This window comes from Rattus norvegicus, chromosome 6 (genome assembly GCF_036323735.1).
Source record: "Rattus norvegicus strain BN/NHsdMcwi chromosome 6, GRCr8, whole genome shotgun sequence".
Lineage (NCBI taxonomy): Eukaryota > Metazoa > Chordata > Mammalia > Rodentia > Muridae > Rattus > Rattus norvegicus.
This window is the reverse complement of record NC_086024.1, coordinates 21,981,794-22,007,884: the sequence shown is the minus strand read 5'-3', so window position 1 is coordinate 22,007,884 and position 26,091 is coordinate 21,981,794. Positions and strand designations below refer to the sequence as shown.

Genomic DNA, 26,091 nt, shown 5'->3' with positions numbered 1-26,091 from the left:
GAATATGGAGACTATTACAGTCTAAATGCCTAAACTACTAATGCCTAAATATAGTTCTAAACAAAGCCGTCTTACTTTATTATTTTTAAAGGACTATACTGTTCTAGTTTCACTTTTGTTGTTGTTCTTTTTTTTTTTTTTTTTTTTTTTTTTCTTTTTTTTCGGAGCTGGGGACCGAACCCAGGGCCTTGCGCTTCCTAGGTAAGCGCTCTACCACTGAGCTAAATCCCCAGCCCCTAGTTTCACTTTTATTATTTCGTGTATATAGTTTTGAGACAAAGTCCCCACAGTGGAGCGTAGGCCGGCCTTGAACTGAGGATCCTCCTGTCTCAGCCTGTGTCTGCACTATCATGTTAGGCAAAGCTTACTTTATAACTTATTTGTTGTGAAATGAAATTTGAGAATTTTTTATATACATATAGTAGAAATAGACATTACACATCAAGAACTTACCTCTCAGACCAGGGCTACAGCTCAGTGGTAGGTATTTACTTCCCTTATGTGTATAAGGCCCTAAAATCAATTCACAGTACCCCCCCCACCTCAAAAGAGACAGAAAAGACAAAAGGAGAATCTACCTTTACTTTTAAGTATGCAATGAGATTGGAATCTGGATTTAATCCACTGATTGGTTAAAATGTTTCAAAGAAAGCAGACTGTTAAAATGTCCTCATATGCTATTATGACAGACTTCCATGCAATGGTCCAGACAGAGCCGGCTCACACGTATGTTTACAAACCTGTGTCACTCCAACTCTCACTTCCCGATTAACAGACCCTCCAACTTTCAACATTTCTCCACCACTCTTTAGGAAACCTGACCCTCCACGCAGAAATCCCGTGGCCATGAGTTCCAAGACTTCATCAAACGTTGCTCGCTTCACGTTCTGACGCATGACTTTAAGGAAAGAAAGAGCAGATGAGGGTCTGCAGCACAATGACTCATCTTTCCACTATTCTAGCTTAAATTTCTAGTAAGCGCTTTATTATAAGGAAAAGGTTAGTGTCTTATCAGCAAACCTTGAATCCATTTTGGAAGCAAAAAAAGCTAGATGGAAGGAGCCAGGAAGAAACAAGTCAATGCATCGATGTGACCGTGAACGATGGGGCTACATCTGTGGGGCGCGGTAAGAACACCAGCCACCACTGCAGACAGGCGGACAGTCCTTACCCCAGTGACGACACAAAGAACCTTTCCTTTTCTTTTTTCTAAAGATTTCATTTAAAATTTTATGTATGTTTGAGTGCATATATGTCCCATGTGCAGGTACCTATAGACCTCTACGGAAGAGGGCATCAGATCCCCTGGAACTAGAGTTACAGGTGGTTGTGAGCTGCTCACTATATGTGCTGGGGGAAGAAGTCAGGTCCTTGGGGAGAGCAGTGAGTACTTGTAACCACTGAGCTATCCTGTCAGCCCCCACAAAGACCTGCGCAGTAGTTCCCAGTGTGGTAAACTCCAAGTACCTAGTTACAGATGACAGAATCTTTTCACCTACAGAGCAAAGATGAACCTTATAAAAACTGTGTGGAGAGGCAAAGCTTGTGTCTATGTATACAGGATGTGGGACGAATGCTTGGGTTTTAGTTCCATATCTACACAATAGAACACTTTTTTAGAACACACACTACTTAAGTCTCAATATAAATTAAATATAAATTAAATTTATAAGTCTCAATATAAATTAAAAAATAAATTTTGTGAGTGAGAAAATTCCTCATTTATAAAGTGATAATAATGATGATTCTTAAAATTCTTGGGGCTTTTTTGAGAGTCAAATAAATTATACAGTTGAGTTTTTATACAGAACATAAAAACGTTACCTCACAGGTATCATATAATGAAAAGCATCTCTAGAGGTGTAAAGCCGAATCTCAAACAGCTAATAACTGTGAGGTCTGGGACATAAACCTATCGCATCTAACTGTTGTGGGGTTGGGGTAAGGTGAGAACAACAGTGGAGCTACAGTTACTCAGAAGCCACTCCGTCATTTGTTCCCCCTGTTACATGTACTGGCCACAACCGGTCTGTGGAACTGTGCAGCTAGTGCTGCTCCTGACACTGACTGGTAATGTTCACGTTAAACTGAGGTCGGCACTGAGGATACGCGAGATCTAATACCAGACGCGGAGAGAAAGCAGCACGTAAGACGCCAGACTCCTATGCTTCAAACATTATACAAACCATTTCATAGATATGCCAAAAACACGCTCCGTGTTAACGCGTACACCATTATCACAAAAAGTGTACCAGGGAGTGTCGTTTAGGTTCTTCTGTTTGATGAAAAGGATAGTTAATGATTTAAATCCCTTTAAAGCGGCCTCCATGAGTAATAACTACTTTAGAAGAAAGCATTTTCGGTTGGGGATTTAGCTCAGTGGTAGAGCGCTTGCCTAGCAAGCGCAAGGCCCTGGGTTCGGTCCCCAGCTCCGGAAAAAAAAAAAAAAAAAAAAAAAAAAAAGAAGAAAGCATTTTCCAACCTTCAATACCTATAAGAGTCGAGCTCAGGGTCAGCCAACAACGATACCTGTTGCCTGCTTTGGCATCAGTGCTGTAGCCATGACTGTCCCTAGGAGTTTGGACACTGCGACTCGCACCCCATAATTTGAGTTTTCCAGAGCCTTGAAGCAGAGGGTAGCTATATTTTCTAGTTCAGCAGTCCACATGAAAACAGCTTCATTCTGTAGTTCCAGAAGGCACTAGGATTAAAAACAAGGCAAAAGTAAATTACAGTCAGGCCTTCTATTCCACAGTGGAGTAACAAACATGACCAAACTAATGCTGGCTCCTAAAAAGCCCAAAGAACTGGGCAAACATATGAACGGTTTTCAGAACTGCATGCCAGGCAATGGGAGGAAGGACACTGTTCTATAAGGAAAAAGAAAACCTGAAAAAAGCAGCAAATACGGAAATGAGGATGGAGAGAGAAGCAGTGATCCAACAAACAGAAACACGGGGTTGGGGATTTAGCTCAGCGGTAGAGCGCTTGCCTAGGAAGCGCAAGGCCCTGGGTTCGGTCCCCAGCTCCGAAAAAAAAGAACCAAAAAAAAAAAAAAAAAAAAAAAAAAAAAAAAAAAAACAAACAAACAAACAGAAACACAGTCTGGGTGATTTGCTGTTTGCCCCTCCCCCATGCAGTATTGGGAACTGAAGCACTACCACTAAGTCCAGTAAAACTGAAAAAAAAAAAAAACCCAAAAACAGAAACAAAACCAAGGCCACCAACTAATCTGATTAATATCCGATTGTTTAAGAAAACGAAAAAGACATAAATTACCAAAATTAGGAAAGAGAGAGATAAAATGACTATAGATTTACAGTTCACTCAGTAGTAAATTCATTAAATATTTCAAAAATAGAATTTGTAGCTTAAAATCTTAAATCCTCATAAAAAATTATGAGAAGAGGGGTTGGGGATTTAGCTCAGTGGTAGAGAGCTTGCCTAGCAAGCACAAGGCCCTGGGTTCGGTCCCCAGCTCCGGAAAAAAAAAAAAATTATGAGAAGAAAACCATGGGGCTAGATGGTTAAGTGGTAAAAAGCGCTTAATGTTTGTATAGAAGACATAGGTACAATTACCAGTACCCACACGGTGGGTGACAACCACCTGTAATTCCAGCTCTAGGAAATTTCTGTTCTTTCACATATGAAATAAAAATAAATACATATTTTTAAAAATATAAAAAACTGAATAGTAATATCCCTCATGGATAAAGATACAAAAATACTACACAAACATTTAGCAATTCTAATACAACATATCTAAAAAGGATAACACTTCTAGGAATAGGGAAGCTGAGGCATGAAGGTTTCAAGTTGAAGACCGGGGTGGAATTACACAGTACAGCATTTAATAAACACCAACAACAGAAATAACACGAGAACCAGGGTCAGCAATACACACCTGTTCTCACAGCTCTTGGGAGGCTGAGGCAGAAAGACTGCCCATCTGAGGACAATATAAGCTACAACACAGTAAAACCTGTCTTAGGAAAAAAGTTCTGGGCCGGAGAGATGGCTCAGTGGTTAAGAGCACTGACTGCTCTTCCAGAGGTCCTGGGTTCAAGTCCCAGCAACCACATGGTGGGTCACAACCATCTGTAATGGGATCTGATGCCCTCTTCTGGTGTGTCTGAAGACAGCTACAGTGTACTTATATATAGTAAATAGATCTTTTTAAAAAATTTATTAAAAGAAAAAAAGTTTTGACAAATATCCAGGATATAGTCCCGATAAAACATCTTGGCAAACAATATACGCAGGTGCAGTAGTTTGGCTGAGAATGTGCTCCCTGGGCTCAGGCATTTGTCTGACTTGGTCCCTAACTGGTAACTGTTTGGGGAGGTTTAGGAGGCGTGACCTTGTATGAGGAGGAAGTCATCGGAGGTGGGCTGAATGGTTTAAAGACTGCACCATTTAGAATCTGCTTTCTCTCCTTCTGTTTGCAGTTTAAGATGTGAGCTCTCAGCTTACTGCTCCAGCCACCATGACGGCTGCTGCCAAGCTCCTATCCCTCTGGAATGCTAGGTCTCAAGCAGGCCCTTCTTTCTTTAAGTTGCCTTAGGCATGGGGTTTTGTCACAGCAACAGAAAAGTAATGAAGACAGGAGGGTATTTTCCAAACATGATAAAGGGCATCTAGAATAAACAATGGTCAACAGGCCACGTAATTATGAGAGTAGAATGCCTTTCTGTCTGAGATCAGGAACAAGACGCAGATCTGCTCTCAGGGTTTCCATTCAACACGATGCTGAACACTCTCAGTGCAGTAAGACAAGAACAGTGATGCAATCTCCAATACTGTCATGGTTTGAATGGGAAATGTTTCCCACAGACTCATGTGTCTAACTGTTGGTCCCCAGGAGGTAACAGTATTTTGGGAGGCTGTGGAACCTTAAGGAAGTGTTGCTTACTTAATGGAAGTGGGTCACTGTGTTAGGGGTGGGGGAGTACCTGAGTACAGCCTAGCACTGTTTTCTGTCTTCTTGTGTTCCCTGGATACCACTTCATCTTCCCCAACCCCCCATGATAGACTGTATTCTCAAATCACAAGGCAGAAACAAAACAGAACAAAACAAAACACCCTCTCTTAAGTCAGCTCACAGGTTTTTGAGAAAGTATTTGTAAATTAATGTTTTGTGTAATGAAAATATAAACAGTCTATGAAACACTCTCAAAACTCAGTAATAGAGAAACTCAAAGTGATTGGTAGTATTTATATACACTTTCTTAAAACAAAATATGGATGATAAACACCTGAAAATATGCTTTCATTAGTCATTGGAGAATGCAGGTCAAAATCATGAGATGATCAATCCCACTTATCAGTCAAACAAAAGCTGTGGTTAGCACATACTGAAGGAGTAAAGCAACAGCAATGTCCTACAGCAGCAAAACAAAGGGCAGAAAACTAGAGCCATAAAAGTACTTAGAAGACAGGCAGTTTTTTAAAAAGGTAAACATCGATCTTAGCCATTCCAAACAAAACACACTGACCCCAAGAAAACCAGGTCCACAAAACAAAACAAAACAAAACCAAAAACTGCACACCAATATCCACAGAAGCTGTGTGGATAATAGCCAAAGCTAGGTAAAGGAAGAAGAAAGGTGGAACTAGATAAACATCCATGCATCAAGCACAAAATAACAGAAACTGAAACGTGAACATGAATCTCAAAATAAGCATCCCTCTATATAATTCTAGAAAATGCACATATGAAGACAAACCAAAAATGCTCATAATTTAAGAAAACTTAGCTGTTTAAGAGCAAGTGCCATAGGGACAACACTGTAAACTGGCTGCGTACTGACCTTGGCCACTGCACATCGGACAGCCATCGACCTGTCGGTGAGGAGGGATCGAGCGTTCTTGTAAATGTCTCGATGAGAGGAAGCTGCTGCACCACCCAATCCAGTCAACACTTTCCGCAGACTCATTAAGATCTCACTTCGCCCTTGAGACTGCACGTGACCATGAAGCAAAGCAAAGAACCACAGTGAAGCCAATGCCGTGCTTCATAAGAACATACAGAGACACGACAAGTCTCCAGCCCGGCTGGCTTATCTCTAAATTGAGACATCACGGAGAAGCACTGAATCAAGAATTCTACAAAGTGTCTGGAATGTAAGGACAATTACTAATATCATCCGAGAAGTTAGTTCTCCTGAACAGAGAAATGAGATTGCACGCCGGGGGCATGGTTCAGTGAAAGAACGCGTGCTACCCCCCACATTTAGTTCCAAGCACCCTCCAAGAATTAAATCTGAGTCTTGAGCTTACTCTACGTACCACTCACCTGAGGTTGACAAGGAATCTATACTGAAACTGACAGGACAAAAGAAAACGATTTCATTTGATGTCATTGTCAATGTTGAACTCTGTCATCTTCAGAAATAAATGTTAGGTCTTAAAGCCTGTTACTTGTGACCTTACTTCAAACGAAGTAGTTGCAGAGGAAACCGTATAAAGACGAAGTCGCACTGGGGTGGCTGGTCCACCGCCTGGGAAGGCCAGCATTCTGACAGCAACCAAACGGGGGAAAGAAGAGGCTGCCTGGAGACATGGCCCCGTGACACTTAACCTGTAGGTGCTAGAACTGAGCTAGAAGCCTCGGTTCTCCTACGCTGCAGTGTGCAGCAATGCGTTAAGGCAGACATGTGAAACTGATACATTAGATAAGACACAAACGATGTCAACAGAAAAACAGAGTCCTGTAAAAACTAACAGGTAAACCTACTCGTTTAAAAAACGGTGGTGCCCCCCTCCCAAAATTAAGGAGATGTGATCATCTGAAATTACTTTCCTAAGCATCATGAGGATCATAGCAACAAAGCAAGGATCATGGCGACAGAACAAAGCACCTTTACCACGTGCGACGGGCAAGGCATTAAACTCTTGCTGCAAACTCACCTCTGCGCTTTTCAGAGATTTCAACAGATTGTTCACTGTCTCTGGAAATGCACTGCCCAGCATCCTTCCCATCTTCTCGTAGAATGCTCCAACACAAGCCACTGCTGCCCTGGAGAAAACGGTCTCGCTGCTTACCAATACAATCTCTGGGTTGGCCTGATGGCTCAGTGGGTAGAGGTCTATTTCCAGGACCAGCAGAGTGGACAGAACCAACTCCCACAAGTTGTCCTCATATACACAATGTAAAACACACACACATACACACGCACTAATAAAAGTACAAAAAATTTAAATACAGTTCATTATACTTTTCTGCTTTTTAAAAAATAATTTGTAATTATCTACAGCATTTTAGGGCCAACTTAAGCTAGTTGTCATTAAACTTATAGCGAAATGGTCTCTGCCTCAGCTACTCAAGTTTGCCCGTCTAATGTGTGAGCAGTTAAATGAGCAGGCAGGTCTGGACTCTGAAATCACTTCACCTCTTCAGCTGGCTGGAAGAAAAGTGAACTGGACTTCACCCATTCCGGCCCCCTTCCCTCAATAACTCTTCTCTTTCCCTCTGGGGCAAGAACGTGACTTCCATATGACTCGATCAAAAGACTCCTGACACCACAGCTCACACCGTCCCAATTCTCCCGGCTGTGTCCTTAGCCTCAGTGGTGATGGGTGTGAGGGAGTTCAGCCCTCCTCAGACCGAGGCAGAACTTCCGGCCAGTACTGTAGCTCAGGTCCCATCACCTGGGGGGGGGGCTTCATGATATGGAAAACAGGCAAAAGGGAACGCCAGATTCCTGTAACCGTGTACTTACAATTTTGTTGGCAAGTAGGCCGCAGTGTCATCCTTACTTCTGATAATGTCGTTACATTTATCCAGTGTCTGGAAAACTGTGTAAGTATCCCCAATGCTATAGAGGGCTGCGAGGTTTTTAGCTAACAGTTTTCGAGTAGGTGGTCCAGGCGAGCTGCTTATTAGTCCAGTTAATTGTTCAACAAGCTTTTTCTGTTTTTCTTTTACATCTGTCTGTTATTTAAAAAAAGAAAAAGACCAGCATTTTTCCTTTGCTACCCTTATTACTTTCTATTCAAAAAATATTTAATGCATATAGTGCTCTAATAATTAAAATCGACTACAGATTTTAATTAGGCATAACTCACAAATGAAACCTTTTATGAAAATAAAACTCCAGTAAGAAATGTTCCGGTCTTTCCTATATTAAATCCTCATTCCTCTTCAATGTCCAGGCTAGATTTCAACAAAAATGATTACTGTATGAGCCAGTTTCTGACCACCTTAGGAAGTTAAATCACTACTAGATGCATAGATGACTGATTTCTAAGTCTCCCTTGAAAAGAAGATGTGGTTGTCCATAAAGTTATGGGTTAGCAATCAGAGTTATGGTTAGAAACCAGAGAAATTTTGGAGAGATATAAGCAACAGAACACAACTCCAAGATTTACACATAATCAATATCTAGTCAATATCACCCATTACTTAAGAAATATGATGCAGTTCCTACATGCCATGTACTAATCTAGGCCCTGGGAGAAACAGTGCACAAAATAGACGGGGTCCTTATCCTCGTGAAATTTACATTTTGTGGGGGGGGGCAGAATGTAAATAAGTGAATGGTCTGAGAAAACGTCCCTCTACGGTGAAATGGTGAGCTACGCAGCTAACTAAAAGAATATCCCGGGAGTACAAAGGCTTTACAGATGAAGTATGACTCCCACGAGGACGGCAAGGTTAGGTTAGCTGGATGGAGTAAGAGAAAACGGTCAAAGATGAAGTCGTAAGAAAACAGATGACGGTACCGATACACTGAAGAACAGGAAATTTATGCCGAGTGACTGTTTTAAGCACAGAAGGATTGTACTCTAAATATTTTGCCCAATTCATTTTGACTGTTAAAATTGTGTATGCTGTGTGTGTGTGTGTGTGTGTGTGTGTGTGTGTGTGTGTGTAGAAGCATGGTGAGCAATTAGAAAGCTGATACAATAACCCAGATGAGAGACACTGGCAAGGCAGATGATGGGAAATACATGAACTTTAGGTATACTCATGGGTAACTCTCTTAACAGTTGCTAATCAACATGACATAAGGCATAAGAAGGGAAGGATGACTTTAGGGGGTTGGCAAAGGACAGGTTTGAAATCAATAAATTTGTTTAAATGTGTCAACTCAGAGATGTTTGTATATGAGTGGATGAGAAGGAGGGTAGAGGGAGTGAGAGGGAGAAGAGGAGGGAGGGGAGAGAGAGGGGGGGAGAGAGAGAGAGAGAGAGAGAGGGAGAGAGAGAGAGAGAGAATGAATAAGAATGAATGACTGAATGAATCAACTCATGCTAGCCTTGAATTCACCCTGTAGCTGAGAATGACGGACCATCTCCGTCTGCCTCCACTTCCCAGGGCTGGGATTACTACTATGGCCACCACACACACACTTGCTTTATGTGGCACCTGGAACAAACCCAGAGCTTTCTGTATGTTAGAGGCAAGTATTCTAGTAACTGGGCTCCACACCAGCCCAGGAGGTGTCTTTTCAAGGCTGGGTGTGTAAAGTGGCGATAGGAATCATAGGAGTATCACTGAAAGGTTAGACTGACAACTCTCACAACAAACCCGGTGAGAGTTAAGTATCTAACATGGAGGATAAGCTACGTGAAAAGGCAGAAGGGAGCCAAATAAAACACACCCTGACCATTGCTGTGGGCAGTTTGAGTTATGTGCCAGCTCGAAAGAGACCTTTCATTGGACATGCCCAGTTACAGAGGATTTAAGAGACAAAAAAATTTTTTTAGTTAAAGGTTACTAGGGTATCCATGTCTTTCTATTACTGTCTTTCTAGCGATTAATGTGAGTTTAACAGGCAGCAACAACAGCATATAGCACAAGTCTACAACGGCCACGACAAAAGGAAGAGAACCTGGACGAAACCTGAAAGCCAAGAACTCCCAAAGGGGAACCTAAAATTGATTCTCAGTCTTTCAGACGAGAATAAATCTGTACCCAGAAATAAAAAGAACTACTAGTTGACCGTCCAAGAGGCTGTACTGGAGTACACCCACCATATCCAGCATTTCAGCACTCGGGCAGCTAATTTGGGAAGACAGCTGGATGTTTGAAGCCAGTCTCAGATACACAGCAAGTCCCGAGCCAACCAGGAAAACTAATAAAACCCTGTCAGATCAAGTAAAATTGAAACTAACAAAGGAACAAAACCTTCTAACTCCCTTCCCTCCATTCCAGAAGAAAGCTAGAGGCTTGCTTTCTGAAAAAGAATGAGACGGGGCATCTTTGGACAAGAAGGGTTGGGCACCCCGGGTTGGGGATTTAGCTCAGTGGTAGAGCGCTTGCCTAGCAAGCACAAGGCCCTGGGTTCGGTCCCCAGCTCCGGAAAAAAAAAAAAAAAAAAAAAGAAGGGTTGGGCACAACTGTGGACTGAAGTCACTGTACTAAAACAGGAATTAAGTGAATGTTTACATAATGAATGGTGACGTCTTTAGGCTTCCTATCCCAATTCTTCAATCCCAGACAGTAAACTACATTCCCTTCAGGCAGCAGAGTAGAAAGGCATCTTCTAGGGAACAATTAGTCTACAGAAAAACACTACGATAAGAAGGTCAGGACTAGCCTGTTGTGATGTTCAGTGTGTAAAATTCACCTTTTCCAAAAACGTTTTAGGATTCACTCCTACACTTTCTCACTTGAAGAAAGCATCTAATGTTAACAAAAAAAAAAAATGTCTTAAAGCACAAAACAAGCTTGAATCCGAGTGTCTCTGTAGGAAGTAAAAGACAAAGTAAAGATCTCTTATCACAGAGACCTTTCCAGGCACTGATTATAAGTGACACCAGCCACGGTGATGTTTTAATCCGGTTACGTTTGCACTGCCTAGACAGACATGAAGCATGAAACAAGCAGGATTTAGACAGGGCTTGGGTTTTACTGCTGACTAAGAAAAGGATAAACCAACAATTCCCTTAGTATAACATCCTCCAATTCCTGAGGCGAATGACTCAAAACATTTTCGAAACACAATGTCTTCAATTTTCTTTATATTAACCTCATGGCAGGGGGGGCAATACTTACCTTGTTAGCAGCAACTAGGACTTTGTCAAGAAATCTTAACCATTCGAAGATAAACACTGGTCTCTTTGCTTCCGTGATCTGAGCCAACGCTTCTTCATTTAGCAATAAACTGTGAGCTAACTCCATTATTGATGTTCTTACTTCACACCTTAAATGAACAGATTAATTTTTTTAAAAAAAGTAAAATATATATGTAAGAAATTTTTTTATTTATGTGAAGGAGTGTTTTGCCCACATGTATGTATATGCACCACATGAGTGCCTGGTGCCCACAGAGGTCAAAACAGGGTGTTGGCTTCCCCTGGAACTGGAGTTACAGATGGTTGTGAGTCGTCATGTGTGCACTGGAAACCGAACGCAAGTCCTTGTCAAAAGCAACAAGTATTCTTTTTTTTTTTTTTTTTTTTTTTGGTTCTTTTTTTCGGAGCTGGGGACCGAACCCAGGGCCTTGCGCTTCCTAGGTAAGCGCTCTACCACTGAGCTAAATCCCCAGCCCCAGCAACAAGTATTCTTAATCACTGAGCCATCTCTCCAGCCCTTGCACGTAAGGAGTTTTTAATATTAAATGTCAAGTTTCATAAATGCAACCACTAACACAGGGAAAGAAAGCGTGGTTTCACTTCTCATTAGAGAACTAACTTTGAGAAGACAATGATATAAAAAAATTAAACTGTCGATAAGAATGGAATGAAAGGAAAATGTAAACACTGCAAAAAGGCATTATTCTAGAGCGGTTACTTGCCTATCAGAACATAGGTTATAAACTCATTCTACCATGAGAACCCCCTAGAACTGAGCTCCCGCAAACATCTGAGAGCCTTCTCCGTCTCCTGCAGAGTGTTACAGGCACCTTTACCCTTTCCTCCCCACCGGGATCCAGAACCACCAGGGTTCTGACCGGAGGGGGCGGGCCCGCCGGGGACCCCACGGCAGGAGGGCCCGGGACAACCCCTCGCCCCGGGAATGCAGTGCTCTCGGTCTGGGTGCACTGGGCCGCTCCGAGGACTCCGACAACTGGGGGTCAGTGGGATACGCAAGCCGGGGTCCCGGGCCGCCCTGGGATGTCAGCCTCACGTAGGAGTCCTCGAGCTGTAAACCCCGAGGCTGAGGCTCCCCGGCCTCAAAACTCGAATTCCATCCTCAGCCCTCTGAAAACGTTCCTGGGGCACAGGGATCGCGGTGCGTGTCAGCCTGCAAGATCTGACAGCACGCGGGACAGCCTCACCTCCTAGACTAGTCTGGGCCGACCAGCTGAGCTCCGCACTGCCGAGGGACCCGGATGCCCCGCCTCCCAAACCCCTGCCCCCAGGAAGCCGGAGGACTACGCATGCGCTAGATGCTGGTCATGCGCACCGGCACTCCCCACGCCCTCTTAACCCCGCCCATCCTAGTTTCCCAGCGAATCTGCAGTCAGGGACAAGTGGGCTGTCTGTGAATCTTGCGCCTATCGTATGGCGCATGCGCAGCGCGTCCTCAGCCGTGCTGGGTACCGGCATTAAAGCTTCGGTCTCAAGGTATGCGGACTCCCGGGAGAATGACTGAGGTCGGTGCAAGTTGGCCGTGACTGCCGATCATACATACCGTCAGCTGCGTCCCATCCGTGAGTGGTCGTTTTGGTGGGTGGGTACAGGAGGGAAGAGCCTGCGATGCTGTAGGCACCCATAGAGTTCACCCATCTCTGATTTCAATAGCCCTTGCTTCAAATTCGGCGCCCCGTACTGAAAAAAGCTAGCCGCACCTATAATGTTCCAGTTGAGAAAATGGTTACTCCATTATTTCGCAACATCTCATTCCGGTTCTTTGACACACACCACCTCCAACCATCAACAAATGCTGTGTGATCTCCCGCCTCAGATAGACCCAGAATGCTGGCCACTAAGCTGCTGGGACTCTTAAGTGATGGTTCAGGCCACCAGCTTCTCTGCCTGAGTCATCTATCCACTTGTGGGGTTTTATGCTTATGTTTGAAGGAATTGGATAATGCTAGTAGTGTATATTGTCATCATAGGAAGAGAACCTTCACCTTCTAGGGCCCAATTCCTTATTCTTCTTAAAAAAAAAAAAAAATGTTTACTTATTATGTATAACGTTCTGCCTGCGTGTATGTCTTCAGGCCAGAAGAGGGCACCAGATCTCATCATAGATGGCTTTGAGACACCATGTGATTGCTGGGAGTTGAACTCAGGACCTGTGGAAGAGCAGATGGCGCTCTTAACCTCTGAGCCATCTCTCCTGCCCCCTTATTCCACTTCCTAACATAACTTTCTCGCCAGTAATAATTAACAACCTCAAGCCGTATAATTTAGTGAAACTGCAGTGCCCAGCTGTGAAGTTTCAGTGTGATTTTTATATGAAAATTATAAGTAAAAGACGGAATAACTATAAACGGTAGAGCTTTAAAAAATAACCTGTAGGGGTTGGGGATTTAGCTCAGCGGTAGAGCGCTTGCTAGGCCCTGGGTTTGGTCCCCAGCTCCGAAAAAAAGAATAGAAAAAAAAAAGTAACCTGTAATCCCTTGCACTTTTTGTAAAGTAAAAAGTAATACTTTCTGTTTTATTACACAGGGTCTCATTGCCAGGTGCTGAAATTACACCAGAGGACCACCATGTCTGACTGTAGAGTTAAACACTTCCCATAAAAATAATCCAGTTTGAATTAGAGATTTAGCTCAATTATAGAGCATATTCCTTACGTGTAGGAGACTCTGTATTTGATATCCATCTCATTCTGTTTCAAGAGCAAGATCACAAGCCTGTATTCTTCGTGGTTGTGAACGAATTATTTAGCCAAATCGAGCCTCAATTTTCCCATCTGGAAAGTGGAACTGATTGTTCGTATCTACTGGGCTGTTCATGAGCTAGGTAAGTGCTAACTGCTATATGTAAGAATGCTTCAGGTTGGTCTGATCCAGCTCAGGCTTGACTAATTTCCCAAGAGGCACTCTTAGTCAGATCACTCATTTGTGCCTCGGATCCTCCCAGGTGGGCACCTCTGTAGAGCTTCCTGAGTGTTCTCATATGTGAGCACTGACTTCAGTCAGTTAATTCATACTACCGGCTTTACAGAGTGCTGTGTTTAGTGTGACCAAAGTCACCCAAGCCTAGCAGTGGTGGGACACCCCTTTAATCCCAGCACTCAGAAGGCAGAGGCAGGTGGGTCTCTTATGAGTTCAAGGTCAGCCTGATCTACAGAGTGAGTTCTAGGACAGTCAAGACTATATAGAGAAACCCTGCCTCCAGAAACCCAAAAACAAAAGTCACTCCAATATACAAAATCCTATTGGTTACATGAATTGCTCAACAAAATTTACTATGAGCAGGCCATCTTGGAGAATAGTACACGATTGTATGAGAGTTTGTCTCCTAACTGGAGAATCACAAGTTCAAGGCTAGACTGGTCTACATAGTGAGTTCCAGGCTAGACTGAGATACAGGATGGCCTGATCTCAGAGAGAGGAAAAAAAAAGAAAGTACACGAGTCTCTGGTGGTCTAGTGGTTTAGAATGGCTTACAGCTGGCTCATATTTTTGTATACTTGGTTCCCAATTGGAGGACTTCTTTGTAAAGAATTGTTGGAGGAGGTGTATCATCACTACAGTGGTTTTGAGGTTTCTAAAGCCCGTGGCATTCCCAGTTAGCCTCTGTTGGACTGGTGGCCTCTGTGTTGCTAGGACCTAGGGTGCTAAGATTCTCTCTCTTTGTATACCAGGGAGCATCATGAAGCATTGCCACTGTCCGTGGTTGGCTTCCGTTTCGATAAACTAAGACGATGACGATGAATCTTACTTTGTCCTACTTGATTGGCAGGTGGTGTGGCCATAGGAAGGAGAACATGGCGGAAGAAGAGGACTATATGTCAGATTCCTTCATTAACGTTCAGTAAGTAAACGTGTACACCAAATATGACGGTATTCAGGTGGCCGAAAGACGCCTATAGACGAAAATAAGGGCATTGTTTGGGTAGCGGTGGTGGTCACGTGTGTTTGTTTTGAGACAGGGCCTCGTGTAGCTTGGGCAGTCCTCCAACTCACCATGCAGCTCCTTTTCCTGCCTCTGCCCCCTAAGGGCCGAGATTCCCGGTGTGTGCATCAGTGTCTGGTTCTTGCAGTTTGGGGATTATACTCAGGGTTTCATGCATGCTAGGCAAGTACGCTGACAACTGGGCTAGTGCCCTAGCTCAGGGTGTCATTCAATATATATTTGAATTTTTAAAATATATATTCATCACTGGGCAGAGGGCACTGCACCCATGTGGAGATCAGAAAACAACTTTTGGGAGCCACTTCCCTCCCTCCACGTGGATTCTGAGAGCCAAACTCAGGGGCTCAGGCTAGCACAGCAAACCTGTTTACCTGGAAAGCCATCTTGCTATTCCAGGACATTGCTTTTTAAATATGGCATTAAAATCAACCTTACTGCCAGGCGGGCGTGGTGGCGCCCTCCTCGTGGTGGGAGGCAGAGGCTGGTGGATCACCCGATTGAGTTTGAGTCTGCCTGTTTTACAGAGAGGGTTTCAGGACATCCAAGGCCTCATAGAGAAACCCTGCAACAAACAAACAAAAGTCAGTCTTCTTGCTTGGTGGAAAACACCCTGTGTCTGTACACAGTTAGGAGGCTCTTTCTCATCTCTGTCAGCACTAACCGTGTTACTTCTCCTCGCTCTCGACCTCCTTGGGTGCCCTCTCCTATGTTGTAGCCTTGCTTGCCTCCTCCTCCCTTTGTGGAATCTTGTTCTCCCGTCCAGCCTTTAGTCAGCTTCACTGTTTATTGTCATTGACCCCTTAGAAATATTACTCTAAAGTCACTCTAACATTCTCAACTTTACACCGCCTTCAGTGTCCCACAGCCCGGAACTGGCCTTCGTCGCTCTGCTGCCAACAGGGAGCAGACTTCCTGCACTCACCCGCACCGTTCCCGCTCTTTTTCAGAGAAGACGTCAGACCCGGCGTGCCCATGCTGAGGCAGATCCGAGAAGCCCGGCGAAAAGAAGAAAAGCAACAGCAAGCGAATCTGAAAAATAGGCAGAAGAGCCTGAAGGAGGAAGAACGGGAAAGGCGTGACATTGGGCTGAAGAATGCGCTGGGCTGCGAAAACAAAGGGTTCGCTTTGCTCCAAAAGATGGGGTACAAGAGTGGGCAGGCTCTGGGCAAGACTGGTGAGTCATGTGCGGAACTGGCTCGGGTCTGATGGAGACCTAAGTTGACAGTACTTAGGATTTTTGGTGCCAACAGCCCTTTCAGAGATGTCTTCTCATGTCCATTTAAGATGCCTCCCGTGCCTACATGAACTGCTTAGCCTCCCACCACACCCTTGAAGGAACTGGCAGGCGGCTAAGAGTGGAGGCTGTGAAGAAAGGTGGCAGGTGATGGGTAGGGAAGTACAGTGGTTAGTTGTCCCCCCCACCCGCCCCCATATAGGAAGACTGTTTTCTCTTGAGGTTTCTGTCCACTAAGAATATCATGCCTATTATGTCACTTCTTAAAATGGCATATGTCCACTGAGGAGGCAGAGGCAGGTGGGTCTCTGTGAGTTCAAGGCCAGCCTGGGCTATCTAGTGAGTTCCAGGACAGTCAGAGCTACATAGTGAAAACCTATCTTGAAGACAGACAGACAGAAAGACAGGCAGGCAGGCAGGCAGGCAGGCAGAAAAGGCTAAGTAGTCTTACTCAGAAGGAGGTATTTAAAGGCAGGAGAGGTATTCATTGACAATGTATCAGCTGACGAATTTTAGTTCCCGGAATTCGGTTTGGAGTTTTATGAGGCTGGGAGTGCGATTCAGGGAACAGTGTAACGCTGCATACTCTACTGACTGACCTGAACTCTGTGAAAATAAAATATTTCTTGTTTTTTCCTTTTGTAGGAGATGGTATTGTTGAACCAATTCCCCTCAATGTCAAGACAGGTATATAACCAAGTCATTTTCTAGTATATTATAACCGTAACTTAGACTGTTTTGCCTAATATGTTGCGTGATGGTTGCCCTTATAGTTACTATATCAGAAGCCTGTGAAATAGTAAAATGTTAAACTTCTAAATCTTTCTATAGTTATTTTTCTAGGAAAAAAAATTTTAAAGTAAGTTTTAAGGAAATAGACGTGCTGGAATATCAAATTTAAATCCTAAAAATACACCTATAGTCTCAGAACTTAGGAGGCAGACGGGGGAGGCTGCAGGTGGGGAAGCCAGTCTGCCTACACAGTGAGGCCTTGCCAAAGAGTCAAGGCCGAGCGATGAGCCCGTTGGTGGGGTCCCTGCCCACCCCGTCCGTGGCCCTGCCTCTGACCCCAGAGCCACAAGAACTGGGGGGAAGAGTTACAGCTGTGGGGAGAGCAGCGCTTTCTCATTTATTGCAGTGTGCTAAAAATGTCCTACAGTGGATTTATCAGTGACAGCTTTTGTGCCTAATTCCTTGGATTAATTCAAGAGAGGAAAAAAAAGGCCCACATTTAAGAAAAATGTGACAGTTGATATTTTCCTAATTTTTAAAAACGTGTGTAGCATCACTGTGTTGGGTGAGACTGATCTTTGTCAAAGTCGAGCCAGGCATCTGGGCCTCGAGAGCAAGCAAGGACCAAGCCCCTTCTGTCGCCATTTTAATGACTCGAGCTTGGATGATTATATCCAAGTGAGGACCGCACCTCCTCCCTTATCTTGAAGCTTAAAAAGCCAATCAGTAATGTCCTAAGTCCCTCATCAGGCTTTTGTCTATGACCAGGCAAAAGTGGCATAGGTCACGAGTCGTTACTAAAGCGGAAAGCAGAGGAGAGGCTGGAGAGCTACAGGAGGAAGATTCACATGAAAAACCAGCGTGAAGAAAAGGCGGCCGAGGAGTTTCGGTAAAGCTGTGGCCTCGACCGCGGTTTGCTTCCTGCCCGCCTCACGGTGGTGTGCCCCTCGGCGCTTGGGTCTGTAAAGCAGTCGAGAGTGCAGACACCATCCTTCCTTCCATCAGGATGCGACTGAAAAGTAAGCAGGACGAACTGAGGCTCGAAGGAGACCTGAGAAGAAGCCAGCGGGCCTGCCAGCAGCTGGATGCCCAGAAGGTATGCGGGCATCTGCTTCCAGTCCCCTGGGGTTGGCACCCGGAGCCGTCCCACTCTTATTTTCATTAAGGAGAAACAAAAATCAGAACAAAAGCCCATCATGCCCTGTGTAGATATCTTCTCTCCCCGGAAGCTGTCGTCTGATGTGCGCCTCCTGCCGTGGTGACTGGCCCGCTAATGACCGACTTAGCCCGAAGCCCACTTCCTTAGTTGTCCAGCAAGGGTTAAATAGCTTTTCTTTTACTCACAGTATCTTTGCTCATGCCTGGAATGTGTAGGAACTCTGTTCCCCATAATGTTTAATTAACCAGAATAACCAAGTTTTAGTCCACGCCTTGCACTTTTGTGTGTCTTTTGGGAAAATCAAGGTGGGACGCTTTCATTTCACACAGGAATCATTTTAAAAGAAATCTTTGCCTCTTACAAAACACAGCGAGTACTATCAAAGTAAAATGACTTTACTTAGTCTCCAATACTGGTGTAATTTCCATGTTGCGTAAGTATCTGAGAGGAATGTCCAGCCTCACTGTACTCCCGTCATCTTACGTGTGTCCTGACACATACTGACCCCCTCCTTCCTACTCACTGTACAGTTTTATACCCAGTGCCCATCTCTCCTGCTGGACTAGAGCGGGAACCAGGAGACCAACTCCCAATTGTCCTTTCAGTCCTCACTGTGGTCCAGCGCTCTTCTGAGAAATGACACTCATAAATATTATTTGGAAGAACAAATTCATGTTAACACAGGCACACTTAAGACAAAACAAGTATACCCAGCTGTGTTTTATGAAAATAATTCTGTATTTTCAGAATATTCAGGTTCCCAGGGAGGCGTGGTACTGGATGAGGCCTGAAGAGGAGACTGAGGAAGAAGAAGAGGAAAAGGAAGAGCAGGATGAAGACAAGTGCCCAAGTGAAGATCTGAGTGTATGTGTGGGCACCATTGTTTGCCGTAGCAGGTCACAGCCTTGACACTGTTCACACTCGACGCTGGGTAATTCTTTGCTGTGGGCAGCATGGTAGGATGTGTAGCTGTACCACATGCTGCTTGGCTTGGGTTCTAGCACCCTGACTGGGGGTGAGGAGGGAAGGAAGGAAGGACAGACACACAGACACATAACAGGAAAACCAGGGTAAGGGGGAGTGCTCACCCAACAGGTTACCTACCAACCCCAGCAACCTTACAATCCAGCAGGTTTAGGGACAGCACAGGGTGGGCCGGGCTAGCGGTCTCGATAGCATTGTTGAGTTGTAAGGACACTTTGTGCTATAACACTCCAGAGGCACAGGCTAAACTTGCCAGTGTTTCTGCATGCTGGTCAGTCATTCTCAGATCCCTGCAGAGAGCTTAGATGTTCCCCTTGAGCCTCTCCCGTGAGGCTGAGGCAGTGGAGTCCTCACACGGCCTCACCCAGAACTTCATTCACTAGACCTCCTCTGTTCCCCACAGAGCCCCATACCTGGTCCCCACCCTCCAGGTACCATTTGTACTTCCCCTCATGACAACCAAAGAATGTCTCCAAGCATCACTGAAAAACCCCCAGTTGAAAGGATTGTGTTTCTAGCCCAAAAATCAAAATTTCCTAGAATTTTTCCATTTAGCTTTTGTCCACCCTCTTACCTGAGCTTCAGTGTAGATGACAGATTCACTGCAAGTGCAAACGATTGCAGTTGGCTTTGTTTCCGGTTTTATTTCTAAAAGTGGTGCTACTGTGTACCTCCTCTATTCACCAAACAGAAAATAAAATGAGAAGGAAGTGTGAAGGAAGCTGGCTCAGGAAGGGAAGGCTTCTGCTGCCGAGCCTGAGTTCAAACCCTGGGACTCACACGGTAGAAAGAGAGAACCAGCTCGCCCAGGCTTTCCTCAGATACACGCTCGGAGGCACCTGCCCACACATGGGCACACATGCACAATTAGTTCTCAAATGTAATTACTCAGGAAAGTAAGTCCTGTGGCTACTAGTGTGGGATTTAACCAGGCAACATTCCTGGCTTTGAGCACACATTCCTGACTCACTGTGAGGCCTCTCATGTGTGTAACTATGGGAGCAGTCCTGCTCACCTGAGGGACTGATTCTTGATAGTAACAGAGTAATAAGACTCTTAGCTATCCTCTAGGCATAATGGCACTCACCTTTAGACTCAACACTCGGGAGCAAGCAGCAGGTGGATCTCTGTGAGTTCAAGGCCAGCCTGGTCTACGTAGCAAGTTGCAGGCCAAAAAGAGACCCTATCTTTTTTTAAAAAATAAAAACCAACAATAACAAAAACCTTAGTATCACAGAGGTAGCCAAAAGATGATTTCATGTTCCCCAGTTGTTTCTTGTGGACAAGTAAGTGGTTGGTTAGTCAGCTGAGACTATCCCTCTGCTCCGACCCCTGCAGTAACTGAGAGAGCACCACAAGAGTTGAAGCCTGGCCCTAAGTAACCAGACTAAGATCCGGAAGCAAGGTCCTGGTCAGTGTGAGCCACTGACGTATGTGCCTGTGTCCTCTCCGCAGGTGCTAGAAAAACTGCAGATCCTCACTGGTTACTTACGAGAAGAACATCTGTATTGCATCTGGTGTGGGACAGCCTATGAAGGTAAGAAGATGATTTATACTTTATACTTACTGCCTGTGCATGCTTGTTTATTTTTAATAAAACTCACATTTCCTACGAACAATAGAAGCGTCTTATTCCATTCAAATAGCAATGTGGGACTGGTGTTGCAAAGAAATAGTGACTATAGGAGTGATTGAGTTGGGGGCTGGAGAGATGGCTCAGCGGTTAAGAGCACTGACTGTTCTTCCAGAGGACCTGGATTCAATTCCCAGCACCTGCATGGCAGCTCAGTTTATTCTGTAACTCCAAAAATCTGACATCCTCACATCGTCACGTAGGCATACATGCAGGCAAACACCAATGTACATAAAATAAGAATAAATAAATTAAAAAAAAAAGAATCAGGTTCTTACTAAAATCCAGCACTTAATTGTTCAGTGATTGAATGTACAAGAGGGAATTTTCACCATTTTCTTACTAAAGAAATCATTTTTTTTTCTTTTTTTTTTCCGGAGCTGGGGACTGAACCCAGGGCCTTGCGCTTGCTAGGCAAGCACTCTACCGCTGAGCTAAATCCCCAACCCCTAAAGAAATCATTTTAATTCTAAAGAATAACTTAAAGGCCAGGCATGGTGGCACACATTTTTAATCCCAGCACTCAAGAGAGGCGGGTGGATTTCTCTGAGTTAAAGGACAGCCTGGTGTACACAGTGAGTTCAGCCCAGCTAGGGCTACATAATGAGACCCTGTATCAAGCACCATTCCCATCAAAAACAAACAAACAAACACCTTGAAGATTATGGGGTTTTTTGCTTATTTTTGAAGATTCACGCTTTGATAGATGCTGGAACTAGTTTTTATTTAGGCAGACTATTGGCCCTGACTCCTAAAAGCCAAGTGTGTGGAAATCCATCCTGTTCTCTCCATTGTGAAGAAGAAATTGCTTTAACCATTGCCAGACATTTTAACAGAGCCAGCTGTCTCATTGTCCATTTCACCCTGACTGACTTCTAATTAAGGACTTTGTGTTTGAGAATGAAGGGTTTTTTGTAATTATTTTAATCTCTTAAGCTTTTATGTGTGTAGGTGCTATGCTTGTATGTACATCTATGCACCACATATGTTTCATGTTTGTGGAAGCCAGGAGAAGGCATTGGATCCCCTGATCCTGGAGTTAAACAGTTGTGAGCCACATGTGGTGCTGGGAATTGAACCCAGGTCCTCTTGAAGAGCAGCCAGAGCGCTTAACCACTGAGCCACATCCTCAGCCCTCATCTCTTTTTCTTATTATCATTTTAATCTTTTCCCCATTTATTTTGTGGAATAAATAACAAGCATGATTGGTCAAAAATATTAGATACTATCTTACAAGTTTACCATAAATTTGTATTTATCTTTTTATTTCTCACATATAAATTTCAGATAAAGAAGACTTATCTTCCAATTGCCCAGGACCAACCTCTGCGGATCATGACTGAGATTGTTCCCAATAAAGTAAAATTGTTTATATGGGTGGGGAAAGAAGGCCTTTGTATAGCACTTAATTCTTTCAGAAGCGGGTTCTACTTTGGATAAAATTGTTCACTGATTTAGGTAAATGTCACTTCCAAATACAAGTATCATAGACATGAACAATTACTTTACGGTGGTATCATGATGCTTATAGAGTTTAAGGGTCCCGACAGGTAACATACTTAGTCCCTCTTTACTTTGGGTAAATTGAGAAGATCAGGGGATCCAGAAGAAATCAGTGGTCTGCTTTAGGGCGTGAGATGGGCCTTCATGGTAGCAGGACTGCCAGACCTGTGGAAGCTCCTGAGTTCAGTCACCAGCACCACGAGTTAAGCTGTTGGCATGAAGCTGGGATACAGAACAAGGCCAGCTCTTTCGAATCAGACTACCAAATAGTTATTTGGAGAAATGGCATACCTGTCCTCTACCTGTGGAGCCAACTTTGTGTTCCAGGGCCGGTGTCTTGAAGAAGTAGTTTCATCCTGGTTTGTCTTTCAGAGTAAACACAGCTGTTAAAAATACCAGATAGCATTTTCTAGACGTTAGTTTTCTGGAGTAGGGGCACAGGCTGAGTAGTCCCTGTCAGATAAAACACTTCCCTGTTGGAAAGGAAGGAAGGAAGGAAGGGTCAGAGGATCCCATACTCCTGGGTCATGTCCATGGTCAGACATCAAAGTCATGGGCCTTTTTCCCAGTTCATATGCTCAGGGCTCTCCTCTAGTGGACTCACAGGGCAGTACTAAATATCCACTTTTTAAACTCCAAGAGTACTCGGCGGCCTGCCCGCTTTCCGAAACACCACAGCATCACAAGGGAAAGCATCCCAGAGGAGTGGTCAGCTCAGTGCAGCCCAGGACAGTGGGAGGACTAGGGGAGAGCCAGCTTTGCCTGGGTGACCTTGTGACATTCTGGCGGCACTACACTAAGCTCAGGTTCTGAAGGATGGACACGGCTAGGACATGCAAAGCTATGAGGAGGCAGCTGCTCCGGAACTCGGCTGTTCTAAGCATAGAAACAGCAGCCCAGGAGCAGTGGGTGGGGCACTGAGACCGGCTGCCTGGATGAAGTTTGGGGACTGATGATTTGTACATGTTCGGCTGAGGGACTGGCTCTATTAGAAGGTGTGGCCCTGTTGGAATAGGTGTGTCACTGTGGATGTGGGCATTAACACCTCACCCTAGCTGCCTGGAATTCAGTCTTTCACTAGCAGCCTTCAGATGAAGATGTAGAACTCTCAGCTCCTCCTGCACCATGCCTGCCTGGATGCTGCCATGTTCCTGCCTTGATGATAATGGACTGAACCTCTGAACCTGTAAGCCAGCCCCAAATTAAATGTTGTCCTTAGAAGAGTTGTCTTGGTCATGGTGTCTGTTCACAGCAGTAAAACCCTAACTAAGGCCTTAGCATTTCCATGTGAAAAACACTCTGTGTAAGGGTCTATTTCTTTATGTTCATGGAGTGGCACAGCTATAGCCAGGAGGCATATGGGTGGTTTTCTAGAGTTGGGAGATGATGAATCTATTAATGGAGAAGGGTTTCTTTGAAGTGACAAACATGTTTTAAAATTGAATTCAGTGTTGGTGCACCTCTGAACAGAGCAAACACTGTCAGATTGTCGATGTTGGGTAAATGAGTTGATTACAGTGGGAACTATAGCTCACAATACTTTTACTACGTTTTTAAAATTAGGTGATAAGGGTTGAGTGTAGGCATGGGTACCATGTGTGGAGACCAAAGGACTACTTGTGTAGGTTGATTCCTTCCTATCACTTAGGTGCAGGGGATTGAACCCAGGTCACCAGGCTTGGCTGTAAGTGCCTGTACCTGCTAAGTCATCTCACTGTCCCGAAAACTTTTTGTTTGTTTAAGTCGAGGGGAATTTCAGGTACAAACAATGGAAAGAATACGAATGCTGGAGCGTGTTCAGGTAAAACTGAGCATCTGTGTGGCTGCGCCTTAATCTGGTAATGCCAAACATAGGATTCGTGATGGCCGCCACTGAGGAGCACAGCTGCCAAATCTCGTCTCTGACCTCCAGAACTGCAGGAAGTGACTATAAGGTAAACGACCAAGTCTGTGGTAAAACACTGCAACAATAGGAAAGTAAAATACACCACAACTACATTAACATCAGCCAGGCTCTACATACTCTGGAAACATTTGGTTTGTGCCACAGAGCGGCTACAGCGTTCAGATAGGGTGGAAGCCAGTGCTGGTGTAACTGCACCCATCTAACCACGGGGACGCCGTGAACTACTTCCGGGGTAGAGGGCATTCCGCAGACATATAACTAGTTCCTCAAGCGAATGCCAAGAGCAAAGGGAGCAGAGTATACTCTAGAGTAAAAGGACATGGCAACCAAAAGCAACCTGGGATCTTCCTGATTTTTGAGATTGTTAAATCGAATTCAGGTTAATTATGTGATAATTATATTTCTTAGTTTGTCTGAGTAGTTGTATGATTTTGTTAATACTACAAAGAACTTGTCTATTACAAGTCAACTTTTAAATATTTATGGCTGCAACTGAGATTCACTTTAAAATTCTCCAGCCAAAGAAACCAAAAGGGAAGGGTGGGTGTGACAGCAAAGGTGAAATGTGTGTTAAAGCTGCACAGAGATCTGCACAGACTCATTCTTGTGTGCTCGAAGGTAAAATTGAGAGAATTAATATGGAACAGAAATAGTTCTTATGGTAAAATGTTAGCGTGCCAGAGAGTTCTGGTGACCATTCAGGTGGGAATGGATGTTCTACGTCTGACTGGTGAGTCTGCAGATGATGAAGGCTCGGCAAAGCTGACAATTCAGATCTCTCCTGTCACAGCCATGTACGCGGGGGATACTTAATGGGCACGCAGCTGTCCCACACTTAGCCTCTTTTTTTTTTTTTTGGTTCTTTTTTTCGGAGCTGGGGACCGAACCCAGGGCCTTGCGCTTCGTAGGCAAGCGCTCTACCACTGAGCTAAATCCCCAGCCCCCACACTTAGCCTCTTGAAAAGCACCTTACATTTCATTTTAAACTGGGTCCCATGATTATGCAACCAGCCCTACATGTATAGAGTAACACATAATGTATGTGTGTATTCTTGATTATGAATGTATCTGATATAAATCTTTGTTACATCTACATGTATGTGTTTGTTACATATGTGTATTTAATAGAAATGATATATTTACTCTGTGATAAAGATTCCCTAGTGAAACTAGGTAGAAGTGTTCCTTTCCAAAGTGTACCTAGAATTAGCAAGTGAGGCCCTACTCTGCCCAGCTGCTTCTCTGATTAAGATACTTGGGATTTCCTGGTTTGGAGACTGAGAAAATATATCCTTGGAAGTAAATAAAAATGCGAAAGGTAATATACGTATTTCATAATGTAAAAATACCAGTAAGAGAAGGGTAGAATGTTATACTCTTCCTGGCCATATTATTTGGTATTCCTCTTAAATGTAGCTTTGTTCATTAAAGCTAATATTAGCCTGTTTTAAAAGAGATTTCTTTATACCTAGAAAATTTAGAAAATGTAAATAATATGCCAGATACCTATATTTTCACTTATATTTGGCAGTGGCTAGCATCAACCACAGCTACTGCCTTTTCTTCTTTCTCTGTAACTCCAGCTTCTTCTGATGCCCTGTTTTAGCCTGGGCTGTCACTGTACTCAGATACAACGACATGGACACACAAATAAAATAAATATTTCTTTAAAAGAATAGTTTCTGCTCTTGCTCTCTTGCCTTCTTGCTCTCCCTCTGTCCTCTCCCTCCTGCTCCCCCCTTTCTTCCCATTTCCCTTCCCTGCCTCTCTTCATGGCTGGTGGTCTCTCCTCCCATCCCTTTCTTTCCTCTCCCCCCACTCCCTACCCTCCCTTTTTCTGTCTCTACTTCCCTCTCAAATTCCCCTCCCCATTCCCTGAATAAACTATTCTATACTTAAAAAAAAAAAAAAAAAGGAATAGTTTCTTCAAGGGTGTGTGTGTGTGTGTGTGTGTGTGT

The 26,091-nt window shown here is 44.1% G+C and overlaps 2 protein-coding genes across 9 annotated transcripts in view; one reads left to right on the top strand and one right to left on the bottom strand.

Moving 5' to 3' along the window:
* Positions 1-12,327, bottom strand: part of Heatr5b (HEAT repeat containing 5B) — an 80,025-nt gene extending 67,698 nt beyond the window's left edge. For 2 of the 4 annotated variants that reach the window (XM_039112448.2, XM_039112449.2), the window contains exons 1-7: positions 12,228-12,327; positions 11,003-11,150; positions 7,722-7,933; positions 6,910-7,018; positions 5,811-5,960; positions 2,530-2,701; positions 741-898 (exon numbers count right to left, since the gene is read on the bottom strand). In XM_039112448.2, coding sequence (XP_038968376.1) covers positions 741-898; positions 2,530-2,701; positions 5,811-5,960; positions 6,910-7,018; positions 7,722-7,933; positions 11,003-11,128 — 927 coding nt within the window. In that variant the 5' untranslated portion in view covers positions 11,129-11,150; positions 12,228-12,327. The remainder of the gene's footprint in view (positions 1-740; positions 899-2,529; positions 2,702-5,810; positions 5,961-6,909; positions 7,019-7,721; positions 7,934-11,002; positions 11,151-12,227) is intronic. The other 2 variants (NM_001191064.3, NM_001414953.1) reach the window with 1 other exon arrangement.
* On the top strand, positions 12,323-25,811 carry Gpatch11 (G patch domain containing 11). 5 transcript variants are annotated; one of them, XR_010052099.1, is made up of 10 exons: positions 12,323-12,602; positions 13,740-13,863; positions 14,809-14,880; positions 15,930-16,156; positions 16,862-16,903; positions 17,717-17,837; positions 17,954-18,044; positions 18,855-19,038; positions 20,547-20,628; positions 22,012-22,113. XR_010052099.1 is itself a non-coding variant. In XM_039112453.2 (10 exons), the coding sequence occupies exons 3-10, from the start codon at positions 14,834-14,836 to the stop codon at positions 22,065-22,067; spliced, it is 783 nt and encodes a 260-aa protein (XP_038968381.1). In that variant the 5' UTR covers positions 12,408-12,516; positions 13,740-13,863; positions 14,809-14,833; the 3' UTR covers positions 22,068-25,811. The 5 variants fall into 5 exon arrangements, 4 of the variants coding, with proteins under 4 accessions (XP_063118114.1, XP_038968381.1, XP_006239698.1 ...); XM_039112453.2 differs by having other exon boundaries at positions 12,408-12,516; positions 18,855-18,971; positions 22,012-25,811; XM_006239636.5 differs by having other exon boundaries at positions 12,426-12,602; positions 13,567-13,863; positions 18,855-18,971; positions 22,012-25,811.
* The last annotated feature ends 280 nt before the right edge of the window (positions 25,812-26,091 follow it).